This window comes from Microtus pennsylvanicus, chromosome 12 (assembly GCF_037038515.1).
Source record: "Microtus pennsylvanicus isolate mMicPen1 chromosome 12, mMicPen1.hap1, whole genome shotgun sequence".
Lineage (NCBI taxonomy): Eukaryota > Metazoa > Chordata > Mammalia > Rodentia > Cricetidae > Microtus > Microtus pennsylvanicus.
The window spans coordinates 72,897,833-72,921,420 of NC_134590.1; the positions used below are offsets into that span (position 1 = coordinate 72,897,833).

The window sequence follows — 23,588 nt, forward strand, 5'->3', positions numbered from 1 at the left end:
TGCTGGGAGTTGGGGACATCAGCCTTGGCAAGATGGTGTCACAGAGGTGTGCCACAACATGCTGTTCTGTGGGCTCCCTGAAGGTAGCAGGTGACCTGACAGTGGGTCACAGGTGGAACAGTAGACAAAGGAGGCAAAGAGCATCCTAGCTTTCTGTTTAGGCACAGGGAACACACAACTGCCACTTCCTGGATAGAAATGATCATGGGTTCATTACTCTGCAAGTCGCCCCTCCCTAGCATCTGAAGCAACTTAAGCCAGTCAACATGGAACCAAATGAGAGTCTAGTTTTGTATCCATCTGTTAAAGAATAGGGAGAGAACTAAGGATGTGAGAAACATCAAATCACACGTAGAGGGAACAGAGAGCAAATCAGTGTGTTGAGAGAGACATTTTCTGCCCCCAGCATCCTTACAAATATTGTGTTTTCAAGAAGTTTAATATCTGTGCTTCCAAGCCACTGTCATGTACAAGTAGGGGGCGAAGAGAAGGGAAAGAAAGGGAAAAGCTGAATGATTTGAGCATGATGGGGAAAGGTTGATGTGAAGACTCAAAGGTGAAGGAACACCTGAGTCCATGGTGAAGTCCTGACCCATGTTGCCACTGAGGGCCATGTCTGGGTCCGTGGTCATGAAGCAGCAGGGGTCTGTGTTGATGTCACCACTAAAGGCCATGTGGACATCTCTGGTCTAGACTGTCCCCTGGGACCATGTTGATATCCAAGAGCTGCATAGAGCTGGTCCCACCCCTCACCAGCTGCAGCACTCTGGAGAGTGGGCCCTGTACCTTGCCTGGACACAACAGTAGACGTGGCCCTGGTGGTATGGGTGAGGTGGCCCTGTGGGTTTGAGAACAGGAAAACGGCCCTGCCTCTTGCTGCCTGTGGCACTGAGTGAACTAGCCAGGCCATGCTGGAGAGCTCTCTCTCTGATGGTGAGGATGAGGGAGAGTTGGCAGGCTGACCAGCCCAGCTACCACTCAGGCCTAGAACTAGGGCTATGAGTTGGCTCACCCCAACTCCACCTTATCTATGAACTGTTGGAACATGTGAAGGGGTGGTCCTGCAGACCCAAAGCCCCAGGATCTCCACGACACAGGGCAACAAAGGATACTCAAGATGAGTCCCAGTGAGGGCCCATTATTGATAGTGTAGCAGAAGCCGACGGACTCAAACCAGACGAATGACTCATTGCAATGAACACTCGCAGGTAATGATGTGCGGGTCTACTGTGTGACTCACTGTGTGCTGACTCACTACAGCTTTCAGGACGATATTTTTTTTCTTTTAAAGTTTATTTTGTTTTGTTTGGGGGGGGGTGTTGCAAAGGCAGAGCGTGGATACAAAGAGACAGGAAGATGAATAGGAACAGGGTGCATGATGTGAAACCCACTCAATAAAAAAGAGTTAACGACTGTCAATCAACCTTTCAGGTTCTGTTATGTATTTTAAGCTAAGCATCTGCACTTCCTGGATGTGGAGTATGCCTGAGAGTCCATGACTTCGCTCTTAGAACCTAGTAGGAGATGCTGAAACCTTCAAAATGGGGGACTAATGTAAAGATACTGAAGGAACAGCCTTGATAGGGACATCTGAATCTCATCCTCGTCTTTCTTGGGTTCCTGACCACAAGATGATCCGCCTTCTCTGCCACACACTTCCCTGCAATCTGCAACCTTACCTAAGCCCCAGAGCAACAGGTTAATCAACTATAGATAGAGACCTCCAAAATGTGAGCTAAGATAAACCTTTTTTTATGTGGGGGGTGTAGGGGGACAATGACAGAGACAGTGAGAGAAAGCATGTGTGTGTGGTGTGTTTGTGAAGAAGGCACCCAGGATCATGCACACAGCAGGACACACGGGTGCTCTATCACTAAGCTATATTCCAGAACGACTTAGATACTTTTCTTTCTAACCTTACCGTGCAAATGTGTGGGTTTGCATGCAGAAAATACACATGGATGGCAGGCAGGTATCTTCTTCTATTGCTCTCTGCCTTATTTTGGGGGACCTGGTCTCTCACTGAACTTGGAGTTCAGAGAGTCCCCGGATCCTCCTGTCTCTGCCTTTCGGTGCTGGAATTACAGGCACGCATTGTCACACTTTCTCTTTTTCCTTCTTCTTCCTTTCTAAATGGCTGTTGGCAAGTCTGAACTCAGTTTTTTACGCCTGTGAGGCAGATACTTTCCCCACTGGGCCATCTTCCTAGCCTCATCTTAAGATCCTTTGCTTTGGTAACAGATGCTGATGAACGCAGCATCTCTAATTGGACAATTAGAAATCTAAGAAGCGCTGACATTCCAAATGTTTTGGGTGTTGACATGATGCTTATGTTTCCCATTGTGAAGCCTTTCAGATTTTGAACTTTTGAATTAAGGACTATCAGCTGGAAAACCAAACACAAATGCTGTGGATACTTCTTGTGTCAAGTATTTTGGATAAAGGGCACTAATTTGAACTTTCACTGCAAATGCTTCAGGAGAAAAAGCCCTTGAAGCTTTAAGTATGAATGCCTCTCTGGCAGCTCCCCCATTGGCCCTAGGAAGGGCATAACACGACTATTTTATTTTAACATAATTTTCCGTTTATCTGTTTCATGGGAGGGGACACAGATGTGGAGGTCAGACAGAGGACAATTTGCAGGAGTCGCTTCTTTGTCTATCATGTAGGTCCCAGAAAATGAACTCAAGTCATATACTTGACAGCACGTGCCTTCACATGCTGAGTCATCTCATCAGCCAAACGTGAACATTGTAATTACTCTTTTTTACAAGTACACGAATAAAAAGACTCTCAATTGCATATTGAGGTCTATATACCTCCAATGTATAGGAGTTTTACAACTGAGTCATGGGAAAAAGAAACAAAAAACTGAGCTGATTTGCAATGAATTGGTACTTGTTTCTGGCAGGAACAGGAATGTGCCCTTCTGGGAATCATCGTAGTAACATAGTCTTGCGAAAGCCATAAAGTTCCCATATTCGTTGATTCACTAATTCTGCTAGATTCGTTAAAACAACAGCTGCCTAGTGGTAGTGGTGCACGCCTTTAATACCAGCACTTGGGAGGCAGAGATAGGTGGCTCTCTGTGAGTTCAAGGCCAGTTTGGTCTACAAGAGCTAGTCCCAGGACAGGCTCCAAAGCTTAAAAAAAGAAAGCCAAAAAAAAAAAAAAAGAAAGAAAGAAAAAAATCACAACAACAGCAAAAACAAACGTCCCAGATGGAAACAGTTTTGGAGACAATGGTGGCATAGCAAGAGTGAGACACTAACAGTAACAAGTGACAGATACTTGAGCTTTATCCAGAAATGACCAAGAGCCTGCACCGTGCTGTTTTCTTAAAGATGCTGGGTGGTGGTGATTTTAAATCTGCCCAACACAGGGAAACACAGGGCTTTATGAGGTAGGAGGACGGTAAGTGCTTAAATCACAATCCAAATTCAAACAGACACAACCGAGAGTCATTTTCTTTTCTGTGCTGCAGACAGAACCCAGAGCCTGGCATGCAAGGCAATGGCTTCCCATGGAGCTGGACTCCCAGCTTCCTCAGAGCCTGGCATGCAAGAAAATGGCTTCCCACGAAGCTGGACTCCCAGCTTCTTCAGAGCCTGGCATGCAAGAAAATGGCTTCCCACGGAGCTGGACTCCCAGCTTCCTCAGAGCCTGGCATGCAAGGCAATGGCATCCCACGGAGCTGGACTCCCAGCTTCCTTTTACGGAAATGCATCCAGCCCTTTTCACTATAAAGATAGCAGGGCAAACATTTAAGTATGTAATTTTAAATGGGGGGAGGGGAGAGCAAATCTGCCACTCTCTGTGTGTGTTAGAGTGGCTCTATCACTGAGAGAGAGACCGAGAGAGGCGCGAGGTGACAGGAAACGTTGGAGACTAGAAGCGTTGATGTGATTCCCAGTCTACTCATGCACATATGAGCAGCACCAACTAGACTCAGTGGATAAAAAAAAAAAAAAAAAAACTAAAAAACAAAGGGGAACATTAAGTTGGGGAGAGAGACATGGTGTTGTGATCTTGGAAGAGTGAGAGCAGTGGAAATGATCAGAATATACTGCATACGTGCATGAAATTCCCAAAGAATAAATAAAAATACATTTTAAATTGCCATCTGCTATTCATTTTACAATACTGAATATATAATGTAAAGATACAGACTATACAAAATTGATTTCTAGCAAAAAGTTAGCTCTACCCTAAAAGCACATTGCTCAGCCCTCAGGGTATATTTTCTTATTAGCAATTTGTGAATGTTCCAGAAACAGCCTTCTTGAGCTTTTCCAGGCTAGGGCAAGGCTGATTCCTTGTACTTGTGGGAACACTGACACCCTGTGGTAGAGCCAGCACCGCACACTTGCTTCCAGCAGCCTCTGGGAGCTCATTGTCTTCACCTAGCCCAGTACCAGACGGGAAGGAAGACGGCCACAGAACATAGGAAATGTGACAGGATTTCCTTAAGATGGTATTTCTAGTGTCATTTCCTACGATGTCCTAGTGTCCATGGGCTTCCTTCCTATTTTCTGGAGTCCTAAATGGCTAGGCTTGTGGGCAAAGACTACAGGGAGTTTATGGGGGCTTTGAATATGGAATCCACTGCCAAGCACAGCAAGAGGTTCCTTCTCTCCAGGGGAGTCAACGCCAAGGTACCAGTTTTCCTCACGACCCCTACAGGGCAAGAAAATAAACTGCCTCTAGTTTTAATTTTATGTATTTATGTTTTGATCCCTGATTCTTTAAGTCATTCATCAAAAAGTCTTTGACTTCATAGTAGCAAGACATCAGTATCAATGATAACGAATTTTAGATTGGTGTACTTACAGGAATTTTTTTTTTTAACCAAACGATGGGGCCTATTAAAGGTAGCTTATTTCCTCTGGTAAATGCTAGAAAGGTCAGTATGCCTTGCTTGGTGTACCTTAGCTAATGACATATCCTCTAAAGCACATTCTCTCCACAAATATAGAAAGAGGAGTTTCCTGGAAAATGTGGGATTCCAAGAAAATCATTTGAAGCTATTAGAAAAGTACTGGGTATAGTTAATTTGATTCAAATAACAAAGGAAGCTAAATCTTGGAATAAGGTAAACTTCCGCCTATGGGAACTGAATTTACCTGAGAAGTAGGTTATCTGGACCGTTTGTCTCATAGATACGATAACCTACTTACAGCTTCTCAAGAAAAATAAAAGCAGTCATATCCGCAATCCCTCTGATAAGGCTCTACTCAACTGTGTTCAGCATTTCAGAAGAAAGGCTTCCTGGTGGTGGTGTTAAGTGAGTCATGCAAGGCTAATCCTTACACAGTGCTCTCCTGTTGTAGAGTTGGGGAAGTGAACATGGACAGGCTCCCCTGCTGGGCTGGAATCTAAAGCTCATTTCCTGACCTTGAGGGAGGTACCAGTCCTTGGTCTCACAGAGATTTGACCCAACCCCCTCTGACCTCCACACTTCTGACCTTGAGGTAGGTACTTTTCCTGCGTCTCTCAGAAACTGGCACTCCCCCTGACCCCCACCCCCACTCACTCACACACCTCCAAGCAGTCTACTTCCTGGAGCTGGAAAAGTTATATAAAGGCACAGGGCAGCCTGATGGCAGAGGAGTTCTCAAGAGTCCCAAAGCCACCACCTCCCAGCCCTTGTTCTTAAGGAATGCCGTGTCACTTATACACTTGGCAAGCGAGAGACCATACTAAACACCCACAAAGGATTCAACGAGTTCAACAGATTGGATCAGTAATCCACGGCTGGAAATAGGGTTTCTCTGTGTCTGCAAAAGGAAGAGTAACCTGATCATATCACTAAACTGACCACTGAGGCCACACAGGGCTGAGGTAGCAGCTTAAGTCACCTGTAGTGACAGTCACCATTTTATTACATGTCACCATATCCTAGGACTTGAATTATGTTCTAAAATCAGTGATTGACCTTGCATATCAAGGCTTCGTGTACAGACATTGCTTTACATTAAAAATAATTATGACTATTTTTTTCTAGTGGAAAAATATATATCCCAAAGAACATTCCACATCAGTAGGCAACCATCATTTTCTTACCTTCACAGTTGTGCAGGAAATCATACTGAATCACGGTTGTTGAACCTCTCACTCTGCCACTGAGGGGCCTGTGGGTGTTGTTTAGCTCTTGCTATTACAAATAATGTCATAAGAAATGGCCTCCTATATCACCACAGACTCTAACAAAGGAGATTGTATGATAGATTTCTAAAAGTAGAATTTCTGTGGCAATGAATAATAAATCTACTTATAGTTTGGCTAGATAGTATCAAAACCCCACTTGAAATGCTAAAGCAGTTTGCTTTCTGCTTAGTAACACATTTGAGAGTCCCACAGAGGCCAATGACAGTGGGACCAGGATTTATTCCTAGTGCTTGAATTGGTGTCTAGGAGCACATTCTCTTTGGAAGGATACCTTGCTCAGCCTAGATATAGGCGGGAGGGCCTTGGTTTTGCCTCCAAGTGAAGTGTCAGACTTTGTTGACTTCCCATGGGAAGCTTTACCCTTTCTGATGAGTGGATGGGGGGGGTAGGGAAAGGGTGAGGGTGGGGTATGAGGAGGGGAGGGAGTAGGAACAGGGATAGCTACATAAAATGAGAAAAAAAATGTATTAAATTTATCTTAAAAAGGATAAAAACAAATGTTATATGATACCCCTCCCGAAAAAAAGAGTACCCACAGATTAGCCAGCACAAGTGATGAATAAACTTCCAAAATTTTGCCATCTAATAGGTAATGAGAGTTTGCAGTAAGTGTAATCATGACTAAGCTATGCTCAATAATTTACATACCACATACGCCAGTTTTCTTCCGATATCGTCTATGCATTCCCATCTACACATCAACTTCAGTCTGCCTTCTCTATTCTAAACGCCCTCTCCCATGCAATATGTGGAGTTTTATAGATTTATTACTAGTCTCATATTCATATCGTCTCCCCCCTCTCCCTTTTCTTTCTCCTGGATTGCTTCCTTATGCCTTGATTCTCCATCCTGTCATGCAAGATGTTTTCCCCTACAGTCCAATTTATCGAATTTCTCATTAGCACACCTTGAGTTTGAGCCACAGTTAGAAAATTATTCACGTGTTTTCTGCTGGCCACATGCCTGGTTTCAATACACACACTTAGATTTTGATCTCTGGATTTGCTGTGTATGCTATAAAACATGCACAATTTTAATTTTTCTTCACGGTCATTCCCACCTGCTCAGCTGTTGAGGGCTTGCTGGACTTTATTCCATTCTCCTGTACAGCTGACTCCTTCCTATTGTGTCACTCGACTACCTGTTAGAGTCTTCTTCAGAGCTTCAAACTCTACTTGAAATAATCAAAGGGTTTTTCAGGTTTTCTTGGCTATTCCTGTTTTTTTTCTTATTTTTCCAACTAAACTTTATAATTAACTTAATTAGTTCTAAAACAAAACTTAACTGAAACAATGGTACTGAATCAGTCTGTCCACGAATATGGCCCCTGCTTCCAAATAAACAGTTTTATTGTTACATATATTTGTAGGATCTTAATTTTTTTTCAAAACTGCTTTAGATATTTCAAATGAAGTTTTTCTTAGATTCTGTCACCTATGAGTCAACCATCCATCCTTTATCCACTTATCCACCTTCCTATCTACTAAACCGGCCAGCTAGCCATGGGCATCATGACTAGGCTCTTACGCTTCTAAGCACACAAAATCACTCACCCAAATTAGCAATGCTTACTGCGAAATTAAGCTACCATTCAATGATGTAGAAAGAGTTTCTACTTGGTTACATAATAGCCTCAAACATGTGAGATGCCAAGCCCTTGGATATAATAGGTTCCCCACTCATGTATAAGCAGTTTGTTTATTGAATGTGTGAAATATTAGAAGACTTTTTTTTTTCAACATCTCCGGGATAAAACAAACTGATGAAAGACAAGCTCAAAAGACTAGTGAGTTTATAGGCATCAAAAGCCATCCTCTGTTGATTTAAGTCTGTCTAATAGCAAAACAAACATAATGCCTGGCTGATTTGATTAGTTCAGATAGGAACTTACTTAAGATTACACCAGAAGAGGGTGCCTTAAAATCCTTACAGAATTCTATTCAGGCTGGGCTGATTTGTATGGGAAAAGGCACGAACAAGTGTGTGTCCCTGTTCACTCCGGCTCAGGAGAGTTTCTGGGATTGTATTAAATCCTCAAAACTGCAAACATTCTTACTTGCCAAAGAGAAGTGGCTCCAACAAAGGCGGAAGTCTGGTTTCCACAGCGCATTAATAGGAGGCCATTGAAAGGAGGAAACACTTAAGTTCAGAGCACTAAACTTGCGTTTTCAAGTGCATACACAGAGAATTAGTGCGTCTCAGCACAGCTGTGGTTAGAGGCAGACGTGACATAATTACCTCGGGCACATATTTATTTATTTCCTTGAATTTAAAAAATGTAATCAGGCTTTTGTACTTAAGGTAAATTTGACTTTTTCTTAAGCCAACAATAAGGGCTTCTTGCACCAGTTAATTTAGATAACAGGCATTTCCTACTCTCTGAAAGGGCTAACTTTCACTAACCCCAGTCCTTGACAAAAAAATAAGCCCAAGGTCATTTTCAAATAAAATCCCACATTCTTAACAACAAGAAAGGACTTGCACTTCATGAAAATGCAAGTCATTAAGAATCTGTTTGCAAGAATTAGTAGAAAGTAAGACTATTACAAAGATTTCAAGACTCACAAACATAAGGTTAGAAACTACTCATTGGTAAAAAGTAAAAAAAAAAATTGTGAGTATGACAAGCACTGGATAAATACTGACACAGATTTTTCTTCCTTTACACTTCCCAGGGTGACCACAAATCTGATGGCTCCCAAGTTTTGGCCATGAATAAATTTGGAAGACAAAATTTGTTTACTTGTGCCTTGGGGCGCATTGTCTGGAAAGACATCAAAGAAGTAAAAGGCGCTGATGTGACAGAATCGCTCTACCCTTAGAGACTATTTATAGAAAATGCTCCGCAGTTTGGATCAGTGGATGTGGAAAGATGTGCTCGATTAATACTGAGGCTTTTCTGGGTAAGTGCAATAGGTGAAAGACAATCCATCTTTCACTTTATGAAGAAATGTCTTTGCACTCGGCGGTGCTGGCGCACATCTTTAATCCCAACACTCGGGAGGCAGAGGCAGGTAAATCTCTGTGAGTCTGAGGCCAGCCTGGTCTACAGAGTGAGCACCAGGACAGTCAGGGCTGTTACATAGAGAAATTCTGTCTCAAAAAAAAAAAAGAAGAAAAAAGAAAAGAAAAAGAAAGCAGTGTCTTTGCAAGAAAAATTTACTCCTCATGTTTAATAATTTGTTATCAACAAATGTAATATCATTATATTATCTTGAAAATTTTTAAGTTATAAAAACTTAACCTACAAAAATGTTTTCTAATTAAAAGCTATATAACCCCCGAAATAAAACAAATCTCAGATGGCTATTTCTCCACCAGACTTTACTTCAAGTTGCTATTAAATGTTTTAAAGCATGAAGCACACAAGGGATAGAAGATTTCACATAGTGATCGATGTGGAACTAAGAATGACGATGTAAAATTATTACTCATACAGAAAGTTTGTCCAGGTAATTAGTGTGTGCATGTATGCATGTGTGTATATGTGTGTGCACGTAAGCATGTGTGTGGGAGATAATGAATGTGTTAAGTAGGAGCCGGAGGAGCACACTGGCCGTCCTTTGTCACTGACCATTTTGTTTCTCTGAGACAGTGTCTCTCACTGAACCTGGAAACTTCTATTTCAGCTAGCCTGGCAGGCCAGTGAGCTCCCCGATCCTACTCATTTCTAGCCTCCAATCTGGGGTTACAGGCACACAAAGCAGCCATACCTGGCTTTATGTGGAGGTGCCAGGCACCGAGCCATCTTCCTATGCCCTATCTAGACAAATTTTAGAGGCAAATGTCAGATCTTCACTTAAAAACATTCAACACATAAGCACGTATATGATGCAATGAATTATACTGCTGCAAGTATTTGAAAATTATAAGGAAACCTTCTAGGTGCCGATTATGAAATGTGGGTAAAATGGAGTTTGAGGAGATTCCTTTCCTGGTTCTGTGTACAAAATGTAGTTACAGAGCTCACTAAATGTTAGCTCTGGGTAGCCAGTGGCTATAAACTATCAGCCTACTCCTGGTAGTATGAGTAAAACTTTAGAAAGTGTAGGTTCACCTAACCTAATTCAGGGTTCTCCTGCCCGTGCTCAGTGGAATAGAGAACAGAAGCCTAAATACCGAATATTATCCAAATAAGTACAAGCAACCACCCGCAGCTACTACAGAAACCAAGCAGAGGAGCAAACGGAAGCTGATCTGCAGTTTTGTTATCTGCAGTGAGAAGTCCCACCTGGCTAGCAGAAGCACACACTGGATCAAGTACTCACGTTCAAGTCACCTCCAGACGCTGACTTCAAGGGGTCCTCATCACTATCTGCACCCGACAGCCCGAGATGCTCAGCCTAGAACACAGACATGCACCCCACCATCAACTCCAGGGACAATGAGCTCCAAGGAGAGCAGGCATCCATAGCAGCTATTAAAGCAAAAACACCGGCATGGCAGGGCCAAGCTTCCCAACAATGGAGAGTGTAGAGAACACAGCAATACGGTTCTCTTCACCTTATGAGATGGAATGCTGTCTGAAAATAGCTCCTAACCAAAGCACTCCCTCACTCCAAATTCACACTGTTGAGTCCACAACTCATGGGAACAACGCCACTTTGTCCTTTTTTACTTCCCTGAATGCATTTCTTCACTTTAGAAAATACTTAATTTAAAAACAGTAGGGGCCATGAACTGACAAGTTAGGCCAGCAAATCAACTGATTAACTAGGTCTTGAAGATTTCCCAGTTTTAATCTCTGCACAGTTAATGAACTGAGTGTACACAGAAACCATTTATCACACAGCTAATTCCCTTCCTATCCATAAAAGGCAAACAATAATACATCACCAGCCACACGATCAGGTAGGGAGAGCTAATTAGAAAATTCAATTTCCTGACTGCCTAATGAGAATCAGGGGACATGACCCAAGAATTCACAATTTCGATTATATCTTAAGATGATACTTGGGTATGTTTTGAAAACAACTGGTATAAGAGAATAAATGATGCCAAAGTAATACAAAATTGGTATGCATTAATAATTAAAATGTAAAACACTGGACCAATGTTATTTCCCTCACTTACTTGGACCAAAATTATGTCCCTTTAAGGTATACACTTTATTGACATTTTCTGGACATAACATTCACTCACCAATATACACCTTATTCTTTCTTTCTTAACAGCAACACACTAGAATATAACTTCAGTTTGAATGCTATTCTGTACTGAGACATGTATATGCCTGTCTGTCATCATATCACAGGAGTTTAAGAATCGTTTTAAGGTTACTTCACGTGCTTTTTGTAGATAAGGAAAGTTTTGCTAAGCATTATACAATGTGAATGAGTTATTATCATAAAGGACTTAGAAAGGTGTTCATTTTAACATTTATTAAGCTATAACTGACTGAATTACAAAGGCACAACCATATTGACCTGTATAATGCGATGATAATTCTTCTCTCCCAGGTCTTTAGGGATACTAGGTAAGGAAGTATTTAGCATGCAAAAACCTCCAACTATAACAAGGAGAGAGTCAAAGTGCTAGGAAGTGTAGGCATCAGACAAACACAAATACACACACATATACATACGCAGAGTGGGTAACCCAATAAAGACAGGCTGAGTCAGTGGAGGTCTAGAGCAAAATATATTTAAATAAGGCAGTAATAAATGAAAGATGAGGTATATAGAAAGTGAAAAATGACTTGGAAGTCCAAGACAGAAAAGATGAGGTCCTTATATGAACAGAACAGATTGTACCAGCACTGCCTTTCAGTGACAGTCATGGGTTCCTGGTGTCAGCCCCTTTCTAATTGTCAAAAGTTATATGGCTGTCTCTGAACCTCAAGCTTTGGTGGCTGCCTTACTGGCTAAACCAAGTGTATCTTCTGGGGTTAGCCTCACAGAATGACAGAATTGCAGAATCAGCTAGATCTAAGGTGAGGGATGGGGAATGGTGGTTTCATTATGAACTGATAACCAAAGGAACAGCAGAAAATGCAGTTCCAGCAAGCTCATCTAAACAATACGGGGGACAAAAACACAATTAAGAGCCCTAAAGAATTTTGATTCTTTAATTTCATTTATACTACACATGAGAGGAAAAGAGGCCAGGAAAGGAAGAGGAAGAAAAGGAGTAGGGGAGTGAACTACCCAAGGCTAAAAAGATCTCACTAATGAGACATAGCCTGAGCACACATTCTCAGCTAACACAGAAAAGCATGGTAAGGAGCACAAAAATATACAATTATATACCCCATCATTCACAAATCAGAATGAGAAAACCAGCCCAAGGTGTCACAGGAAGGAGGAAAAGACTGTGAGATCTCTAAAGACATAAGGGTTTTGCTGTTAGGAGTTGGAGTTCTATGTAGCCTATGCTTAGTGGAAGGCATTGGGTGCCTCCACAGCTGGACAGACCCTGGCATCATTCAGGCATATTGGCAAAGCAGGTTATGTTTCTAAGTTTTAGCACCATCACCAGCAACCACAGGGAGAATCATAATTTTAGGGTTGCAGGTTGAAGAAGGAAAGAGCAGGAAATGTCTATGTAGCATAGAGGTACAGGCCTACAAAGTAGAGCTGAAAGTCTTCCTCACTCTTAAAAAGCCTGTGCCAACTGAGAACATGGTATTAATATTAGTTACTTACATTGGTCATTTCTTTAAGGAAAAAAAAAACCCAAAACGGTGTGTGTGTGGGGGGGGTTGGAATATGTGTTTGTTACACACATGTGTCTGGTTTTCTATAAGGAGCTGGGAGCCCAAACTCAGGTCTTCATGCTTGCACAGCAAATAGGCTTACTCACGAAGCCATCACTCTACCCTCAACTTTGAATGTTTGAGTCATAATTATTGGCAAAGAACAGACATTACATGATAGTAAAATACACTTATTAAAAGAAGAGTGTTAGTGTCTTCTTTGCCAAGTAGCTAGGCAGTATTTACATTTTTGAGGCTCTTCTGAGTAGTGAAAAGCAACAAAAACAAACAAAAAGCCCGTCACTTTAACTCTTTGTAGTATGACTTTGTTATTGTACAATATTACATCTATAATACACATATAAAGAGTTATTTAACGAAGAATAAAAAGATCAAAAACAACTTACAGTGTTCAATGATTTCATGTCATGGTAAGAAGGTAGAAAAAAATTTAAAAACTCTAGAAAACGGGCCAGTTCCAGACAAATACAAATGGTCTTGAGTGCAGCCCTCCCAGACTGCCTACTTTAAGTTGGAAGGGAGACTGACCAGGTATATATTTAGTAAGGCCAGACTCACTCATTCATATGCCTATGAGCTGTGTGCTGAGTCTTGCAGCATGCTGTGAGAGTGTGGGCACCCAGCAGGGTGTGGCTCACCTTGATCTGGGGAGTCCAGAGGTTTACCACTCTACCAATGACTAAACATCTTTATCTGAAATAACTGCCTGGAGCACAGAGTGAAGGGTCGGTCAGGACCATTGAACAGAATTCTTTAGAAAACTCTCCAGATAGGCTCACACCTTTCCACCCCAGAGTCACGCGCACTTGGCACTACCTTACTGCCGCTCCTTTTATTGACTTTGAAAAATCCCAGAAACTTTTTCTTCTCTTTATCTGTCTCATCATTGCCAAGTGATGATTTCCTGAACATTTCTGGAGAAGAAGGAGAGAGAAAAAAAAAAGAAGTTGTGTTTTTCAGCATTTGAAAAAGGAGATTAAGTACTTCACTTGTTAAAGCCTTAACGGAATCCTTTAATCTGTTAGTTCTAAGGAGAAAGTCATCACGATTTCATTCAAAGCCTTCGGCGCTACCTCAAAGCCCTCTGGCCCACAAGAAATCACATGGAGTTCTTACACAGGTTTTTAGTATTAGGCGGCATTTTCTCTGAGAGTGGCTTGGTCCTTGTGGAAGATGAAAAGAAGCAAATCAATGGAAGCTCAACGGTGATGCTCTTCAAGAGAAGGCGAAGATGAACTGTGTCATTTTACATTTGCTAGCAGCTGCATTAAAAAAACTTAGCTGTGGTTTTACCTAATCAAAAATAATCAAAATATTACAATTTTTACCACAGTTAATGTGAATGTGACTGATCTTTTACACTTGCTTTGGTACTGAGTCTGCAAAGGCAGTGTTCACCCAAGACTGACAATGATTTTTCTATTTGGACTGACTGCTGAAGTTCTAAGAGCAAGAGGCGGCCTGTTGCTGCTCAATCAAATTATACTGCTGCAAGATTTGTGACATGTGAAAAAAAGAAAAACCAGTCTGCCTTATAAGCTATAAGCAAGGTTTAAAAATGCTAAATAAAACATGAACCCCCCTGTTCTTTCCTAGAACATGGAGGAACAGTGCAAGAGATTTGGGTAGTATTTAAACCAGACCCCCAGGGGTACTGGTTATCATTCTTTCACCATAATCTTTCCTCTATATTCAATTAAAATCCAGTTCATTTTATTTTACATGTATTAATGTTCCCTACAATGTATGCTTGTGTTCTGCATGCAAGTGTGGTGTCCACAAAGGCCCAAAGAGGACGTCAAGTCTCCTGCAACTGGAGTTACAGATGGTTGGGAACAGCCATATAAGTTCTGGGAACCAAACCCAGGTCCTCTGAAAGAGCAGTAAGTGCTCTTTACCACTGAGCCGTCTTCTCTCTAGTTGCAAAATATTTCCTTTTTAAAATTACATTCTCCTATTTGCTTATTTAGGGCATTTACCCTGCCCTTATCTTCCAACACAATGACAGAGTTGGGGAACACGAAAAGCAAACAAAACCCAAAACGAAACAGGTAATTTGTGAAGGGTAGAAAGATCAACTTTCCCAGATCCAATTGCAGGCCAGCCAGACCTCGAGACCACTGGTGGAAATGCTTCCTGGTGGGATTAGACAAACTGCCATGAGTATATCAACCCCAAAACATCCATTAATGTTTGTATGTAATAATGTGTGGTTTCATTATCTAAGTTAAAGAACATAAAAGTCAATGCATTTAATAAATTTGTAATGAAATAATACTCTCCATTCAACAAAGCTAAACCCAGGCCCAGTGATTCTTAAGCCATCCTGCAGGATGCAGGGCCTTTGTCCTATTTGGGCAAGCCAGAACTCTTAATGACATGCTTCTAAGGAGATTAGTGGGCTTTGCATCACACAGCAACCAAAGGACTTGCTCACGTGATGCAGTTGTACAAATACGCATGCACACACATAATTATAAGTTAGTCACATCAAAACCATCACACAGTGTGGAACTAGGAAGAAGAAAATACTTATAGCACAAAGTAATATCATGTTTATGCATTAACATGTACATTTCTAGTTTATACTGTTTTTTACAGTTGAATGGTATATGACAAGGATGCATTAAAACTGATAACACTGTAGAACCCCATAGACAAACAAGAAAGAAAATATGTTGCTGTCATATAGGCCAAACTATAATACCCACAAAAATGATAGATTGTAAACAAGTGGAAGTTTTTGTTTCTTGTCATGAATAGAAAGTGACTGGCCACAGGACTGAGGACACTCCATGAAGAAGGGTCATGTATGGTCCTGGCACTAGAACCACAGTGTTTGGACAGGTGGCATTTCATGCCACTGTCCAACAACTGTATGGTATAGCAGGGCCTCAAAGTTTACACCCACAACCTGGGCCTCAAACTGACGGCGTATTTCTAAAGGCTTTACCTATGGACCTATGAGAGGTTCCTGACACTAGACAAAAACCATAGAAAGGCTAGAGCTGAGCATCAGAGATCTCCACATACCTTGCTGTTCTGCCCGGGCACTGAGCTGTGGACAGACAGCTTTCCCTGGGGAGATGTAGTTTGAAAACTGAAATCATTTGAATGATCATGCGTGTGAACATTGTACTTATTTTCAAGGCTCACACTTAATCTCCAAGAAAGCAATCCCTATTTGGACACGTTAAAGTGAAGGACACATGATAAGAGTGAGCTGAGAAACACAAGAGGAGGAGAAAGTGTAAATGCCCCCGAATCTAATCCAGAGCACCTCTTTGTCTAGATGGGGAAAGTGGAAAGGTGGCAGTTCTATGACCAGAAAAAGGCCACCAAACAAGTCCGTGGAAGAGAGAACACGGGTGAGTTCCCACATGGCCCACGTGGGCATTCTCATCATAGCCTGTCCTTAAGGTGCAGACAAAGGCAGTAAAGGAGGATGCAGTAAGTTTACCTCTCTCCAGTCCCAGTCCACCCAAATCCCCAATCTCCCAGAATGACTAAAGCCTTCACGTGTCACGAGCATTCAGAACAATGGTGTTCCTTAAAGAGAATGCTTGTGCACGAAATCCTGTTGTTGATGAGGAAGGTCAGCTATGGGTTGGCAAAAAGGACACTCAGCCCCTGATATCACTCAGATCACCCATCACAACTTTGGGCTCCACGCAAATGTTGCTTTTCCTTTCATTAAATGCTTTTAAAATAAATCATCATTTATTATCTTTTAATAAATACTTTAGCAAAAATGATAAACTTCCTGCCAAATGCAGAAACTCATCGGAATATTAACTTTTCTAATATGTATGTTCATATGGGAATGCGTACAGTCTAAAAGGCTCATTAAAACCACAATACATATATGTTTATGTTTGTATATGCTTATGCAAATATGCACAAATACATGCATGTAAATATTTGCACTCTCTTCATATATATGAGAATGTACATGTATATACACAGAGACTTTCTAAACAAGTGCCAGACTTGAACTAACCCTTTGCATACCTATATTCCTATGATACACGGGGTTTAATATCAGTCCCATACTGCCACATACACTGCAGCATGGAGGGCGGATCTGGGCAGGAAGCACAAAAGTCAGAACAACAGACAAGCCAAGGCAAAGGGACCTGGTGTCATGTTAGAACTTCCAGCTGAAGTTCTGAGCCACAGGCTTCAACAGTCTCAGCCATTTCTACGAATTAAAGCAACACAGCAAATTCTCACATAGGTACATTCTTGTCTACAACAACTGGGAAACTAAAACCTTAAACCGTAACCTCATGTCAACCCAGCAAGCCTCCATCCCATGCCCAAGGGGCCTCAAGCCAAACTCAGTTCCTCTGGGGAACACACACATCACCTCCGTGCACCCTCCCATCGGCAGCCATGCAGAGTGCAGCCTGTGAGCTCACTGTACCTTGATAGCTCAGGGAAGGCTCGGACTGCGTTTTGGTCAGAAGAACTGGAAAAGGCAGGCAATGAGAGGATGAGAACAGCTTGGAGGTCGGCAGCAGCCCAGACCAAAACTCTAACTACTCCCTCAGCCTTAAGGGTGGGTTACAACGCCCACAAAAGTGACAGGGGCATATTCAGCTGGCCTCTTTCTGCAAGACTGGACTCCTTGCCCCAGCACAGGCTGCTAGACCTGCTGTGAGCACAGGGGGCAGCAGAGCCTTGGGATTCTTCAAGCATGCATCAGAGTCCGGATGGCTGAGGCATTGGCCAACATCATTTAAGCTCTTGCTGCCGTCTCCCCTTTCTCCAGCAGCTGTAGGACTGGAGGAAAAGGGGTTACTACCTGCTCCTCACCCTCTTGCAAAGGCATCCCTAGCAGCCCTGCAGATAAGCTTCAAAAGAGAGAAGGGTCCTCCACGACACCCTCAGGAAAATGCTCCTCTTTTCTAGATGTTTGGGGGTTAGCAGGATGAGATGACAGACATCAAAACAGGCATGGTACTGGTGAAAGGCATACGCTTGGCTTTGGGCTGGGAGGTGTCCCCACCCCAGGGTCAGGAGATAGATTGTCATGGCAGAGAGTGAGGTATTCTGGGTCTTTGGAGTTCTGGTCAAGAGTGGAAAGGCTAAATTGGTGCATTTTATGTTTTGAAGCTCCCCATGGCCCTGCTAGAGCTGTGTTCAGTGTCCTGGCCCTGCTGAAGGTGTCAGCTTCCATGTCTCAGACACCTGTGAGCAGCGGGGCTTCTCCTTAACAGAGAGGCAGACTTAACGGGACTTCGCCAAAAAGCAGCTTGGCATCTATTCTTTAAGATATGTCCAAGTGAAAGTGTGTAATAGAAGTCTAGGTGTTCAAGCCTTTCACTCTTACATTCCTTTCTTTCTTTCTTTCTTTTTTTTTTTAGGATTTTCTTTTCCTTTTATATTAGAAGACACTTCCCCCCTCTAAAACACCCTATAATCTAAGTTTAAAAGTAACCAAACAAACATACCCTCAGCAATTGGATCTATGTTGCTGACATGGGAACACAGAAGCACTCCTGTCTGTGCTTCTGACCTTGGGAGCATTCCTGTCTGTGCTTCTGACCCTGGGAGCACTACTGACTGCTTCTGACACTGGGAGCATTCCTGTCTGTGCTTCTGACCCTGGGAGCACTACTGACTGCTTCTGACACTGGGAGCATTCCTGTCTGTGCTTCTGACCCTGGGAGCACTCCTGTCTGTGCTTCTGACCCTGTGAGCACTCCTGTCTGTGCTGCTGACCCTGGGAGCACTCCTGTCTGTGCTTCTGACCCTGGGAGCACTCCTGTCTGTGCTGCTGACACTGGGAGCACTCCTGTCTGTGCTGCTGACCCTGGGAGCACTCCTGTCTGTGCTTCTGACCCTGGGAGCACTCCTGTCTGTGCTGCTGACACTGGGAGCACTCCTGTCTGTGCTTCTGACCCTGGGAGCACTCCTGTCTGTGCTGCTGACACTGGGAGCACTCATGTCTGTGCTTCTGACCCTGGGAGCACTCCTATCTGTGCTGCTGACACTGGGAGCACTACTGACTGTGATTTTAAAAGATACTGGTTGGAAGCTGATGCATGAGGTCCGGAGTTCAACCTCAAGTACCACAAACGTGCAGCAATAAACTTGATTAGCTACAATGTTCTAATCTTCAGAGTACCTTTTCCAGGAGTCTAACTACTCCATGTACTTTATACTATTTGGAACTAAAACCCTTTCTTCCATGTCAAATGGGGGAATGACCCCAGAATCCCCAGAGAGAGGGTGGATTGAGATAAGGCAAAGTATGGATTGGACCCAAAGAAGACACTATGAGCACTGTTTTCACAATATATTTGCCAATGAAGGAAAACACATTTTTATTAGAATAAATTATCTTAAAAGTTGTATTTGAAAGGCTATAGAAGAACATATAAAAGACCAACTGTCTACTTTTAAAAGTCCAGTCTCTCTGGAGAATAAATAACAAGGGCAGCAGTAGTGTTCTTCCAACCACTATCGTGAGAATCCCCTGCAGGTAATCGCAGCTGCTCTGACTTAATGGTAGCGACAGCTTGGCCTTGACCAAGGGCAGAGCTCCACAGACAATTGAAAGTCCATCTTAAAACTACAACGTTAAGGACTATAAATTCTGTTTTTTCCTGATAGCCATTTAACTAAAACTTCAAACCCTTATGCCAGCTGTAAAAATCTGATTACATATTTCAGTGCCAGCATTACACAGGGGCTGCCACTCATTTACGGCATGATGATCGTGCTACATCTACACCGTAGGTGCAGCCTAGGCAATAAACTGTGTAAAATTTGTCTGTAGGACTGATCACGGGAACCAGAATTGGTTGATTTCAGAAGATAGTCAATGTTCTTAGGGCAAATGATTTTAGATACAAGCAGAGGCTAAAGTCTAGGAGCAATGACAAATGGATCAAAACTCAAGCAATGTTGTAAGTGGTCTCTGAGTGGGAAGGTGTACTTTCCCCTCACCATTTCTTTTTATTTGCTATTACTCAAAGTCAGAAAGCCAAAGTCATTTGCAGAGGTGGGAGGGAGGAACATAGTTAGCATCATAGAATATGGCAAGAAGCCAAATTCCTCTTTTGCCTACTTCACTATTGGCCAAAAACCAAGGTGCCTGAAGCTTCCGATACCCATTTCTAGGTGTTGCTACTGAGAGCTGCAAGAAGAGAATACAGGGTTGTGTTCAAATCTCATGTCCGAGGCACTATGCATCAGGGTATGTACATCATGGTGAGCCTCACCTCTTCTATTGTCCCAGGCATACAGCTCCTTTATCCCTAATTCATTCAGGGACTTGGACAGCTCCAGCTCCTCCCCAGCGACATTGTCCCTGAGCAGAACCACATGATCTGGGTTGACCTCACACTTTGCACAGATGACTGGCAGAATATTCTGCAGTGGCACCTCAGGGCTCACACGCACGACGGCCTTCTGTGTCCTCAGGTAATTCACTACCAGGCGCACGGATTTCTGCAAGAACACACCAGACACAAAACTTCTATGATTGCATCTTTCTGTAATTGCTTTAATTTCTGCTTTAATTCTAGAACTAAGTATGGCAGGACTTTCCCAGCCCCTGGTCATTCTTCCACAGAGTTGGTGGGTTTGGGAGAAAAATAACATAATGAATACTGAAAAATAAATGTATGGAATATTAGATATTTACTAGGTTCTCTCTCATAATTAGCAACTACTAAACAATAGGAGAAACTGACCTCAGCGAGGCATTGAAATTCAAATCCTATATGTGTACAATCTTTTGCAGATTCTGCTTAGACTTGAGCACATGAAAGAAAACACTCTGTAAAAGGTATGAATAGTCTTAAGACTAAGTCTTACAAGACAAAAACGCTTTCTTAAGAAGTCGAAATATCCACATAAACATGTGAATATATGTTTATATATAAAGGCATTATATACACTATTTTAAGCCAGAAATAGGTTTAGTCTTTTTCAAATACCAGATATAATACTCAGAAAAAAACAATTATAAGTACCTACAGTGACACTAAGTGTCCCATCAGGAACCTGTAGGAGTCCAAGCTCCATGTGGACTACTTCAGTTCACGCTCACTGCTCTCCACAGGGTGCAAAGACCTTGCAAAGGTCAAGGTAGCTTGTGAGAAGAGTGACAGATAAAGGTCATGGTCCCTCTGAGCTCTGAGTGGCAGGCTTGGTGGACTTAATGAACTGTAAATTAGGGCAAATATGGGGCACTGCTCCAGCCTGGGTTTCTTTAAGAGGAACCACACACATAATCTGGACTTAACTCTTGGTGGAGTCTAGGCAGTTAAGAAAAGCCAAAGGATATAAAGAGGTCCTTTCTCTATGAAGTACTGCTTTTGTTTGAAGTATAATTGAGATTCTCTCACAGATTTAGTGTGGACAAGCACCAATTAAATGTTACTAATCACTAAAAACTAGAAATTAACTGCCAGTTTTGAAAGCAAGAAAGCTGAGTATATCTTCCAAGAATCTGATCCAGGTAGTACTGCCTTAACTAGAGCCTAAAGACCATCCTTAAAACCATATTACAAAGCACTCTAAGAATTTGGGATTAATTTTACTTGATAATTAATGGCTGCAGTAAAATGACAACTAAGATATTCCCTGAACACAACAGTCTAAATATTCCCAAATTTTCCTAAAACAATCTTTAAATAATATATTTTGATCATATTCTTTTCTTCTCCCCCAGCTCCTGCCAGATCCAATCTACTTCCCTATACACCCAACTTCATGGTCCTGCCCTCTCTCTCCTCTCTCAGAATCAAAAACAAATAGAAAAGAATAAAAATTAAAATTTTCCAAAGGGCCTATCCTTTCTCTCACTCCTAGACAGTAAACTCTTTTATGGAGCTCTGACTCTTAGGGCTAAAAGACATCTAGAAATATGTGTGCCAAGAAAGTGGTCACCAATTAATTAAGTAAAATTCAGCAAAACTGAGAAATCAATTTCTTGATTATACAGCTACATTTCAAGTGCTCAGTTGTGACATAGGACCTGTGACTATCATGCTGGGAAATGCAGATTTAGGAACACTTCCATCTCCAAGGTAGCTCTGACGGATACCTTGCCCTACAACAGTTCCAACTTTATAAGAAGAAACGATCAATATTACAACAATAAGCATTAGTAAATTTGGAAAGTTCTTATTTCCTGTAGCAAATCCAGTCAGTACCTACCTTCACTTGACATAGAAGAAGAAACCTCAATAAAGCACTGTATGTTAGGTACTCAAACCAAGAACAAGCTTGTCCTTGCTAGCACTTCTGCACATTGTGCACAAATCTGTCTATCCTCAGACAACACACATGCACCACTGACCTCAGGCACCTTGGGTTGGCCAGGCTTAATTTTGTCTTCAGGGACTTTTTCTTTCAGAAGTACAGTGTGTACATTCAAGGACCCAATCAAAGTATTTGGCTTAAAACTCAAGGGTTGTTGGGTCTCAGAAGACCAGATCTCCAGGACATGATGAGAAGGATTCAGGTGGTTCTGAAGGCAAAGGTCAACCAGGAGGTCCATCATTGCATGGCTGAAAAGGAGAAGACAAATCATGGTTATCAAGACTGCTGTAGGCTCCTTTCTGTCTAACTGAGTAAGGCAGAACAGACAGACAGTGAATGCATGAGAAAGCCCAGAGAAGAGGAGGAGGAGGAAGAGGAAGAAGACAAGGACGACAGCAGCAATTTAAAAACTTTGAGTTCTTATTCATGGTTACATGATGACGTGTCAACAGTTTCAATGCTAACCAACATTACTAAAAGAAAAATAAAATTTTAACAACCTTTCAAAATCATAAGAGATGAAAATAAGAGTTCCATTTCTAGCTAAATCCATGGATCTGCTAGGTTTACTATCTAAATTCTAGAAGCAAAAACTATACAAGCTATGGTTCTATGGCATTGGTTTTTCAGTTATTTGTAAATATAAAGTATGCAAAGACTAAATTTTAAGTTGAAACAAATTGATAGTACTTTGATGAACAATGAGCTAACAAATAGAAACTGATAGAATCTACCAAGATTGAATCAAAGAGAAATGAGAATGTTGAACATAACAATAACAAATAAAGAGATCGAATCACCTCACCAAGTTAAACCTCACCAAAAAGGAAAACTTAAAACTAAAAGGTACAACAGAAAATTAAACAAAATAATCAAATAACACACCAATGTTTCTTAAACTCGTTAAAAATAGTAACAAAAGAATTAACAATCTCCCTACTACAATATCAGCAAACCACAGGTTGCCATCCAAAACAAACAGGGAGGAAAAAATATCTTCAACAAAATACTAGCAAATATAATTCAATAGCATAGCAAAAAGATTCGTCCCATGAACAAATGGGATTTATTTCTAGAATTCAAGTCTGGTTCAATATATAAGGACAAGTCAATAAATAATGTGATATATCATATCATCAAAATTAACCACAGAAACATATATACATCTCAATTCATATTAAAAATATCTTACAAAATTCAATATCATGATTTAAAAATCTCTAACCATAATAGATACTAAGAACTTACTTCAAAACAATAGAAATCTCTCTCTCTCTCTGTCTCTCTCTCTCTCTCTCTCTCTCTCTCTCACACACACACACAGAGAGAGAGAGAGAGACAGAGACAGAGACAAAGAGTTAAGAAAATGAAGAAGAATGCACAAAGTACATGCTTAATTCAGAAAATATTACAGATGACTAGA

The 23,588-nt window shown here is 41.7% G+C and overlaps 1 protein-coding gene across 7 annotated transcripts in view; it reads right to left on the reverse strand.

The window, feature by feature from the left end:
* The window catches only part of Cobl (cordon-bleu WH2 repeat protein), a 222,777-nt gene that overhangs the window by 116,840 nt on the left and 82,349 nt on the right, over positions 1–23,588 (reverse strand). For 2 of the 7 annotated variants that reach the window (XM_075944378.1, XM_075944373.1), the window contains exons 3-7: positions 22,203–22,413; positions 20,116–20,344; positions 17,310–17,354; positions 13,700–13,797; positions 10,437–10,511 (exon numbers count right to left, since the gene is read on the reverse strand). In XM_075944378.1, the coding sequence (XP_075800493.1) occupies positions 10,437–10,511; positions 13,700–13,797; positions 17,310–17,354; positions 20,116–20,344; positions 22,203–22,413 (658 nt within the window). The remainder of the gene's footprint in view (positions 1–10,436; positions 10,512–13,699; positions 13,798–17,309; positions 17,355–20,115; positions 20,345–22,202; positions 22,414–23,588) is intronic. The other 5 variants (XM_075944374.1, XM_075944379.1, XM_075944377.1 and 2 more) reach the window with 3 other exon arrangements.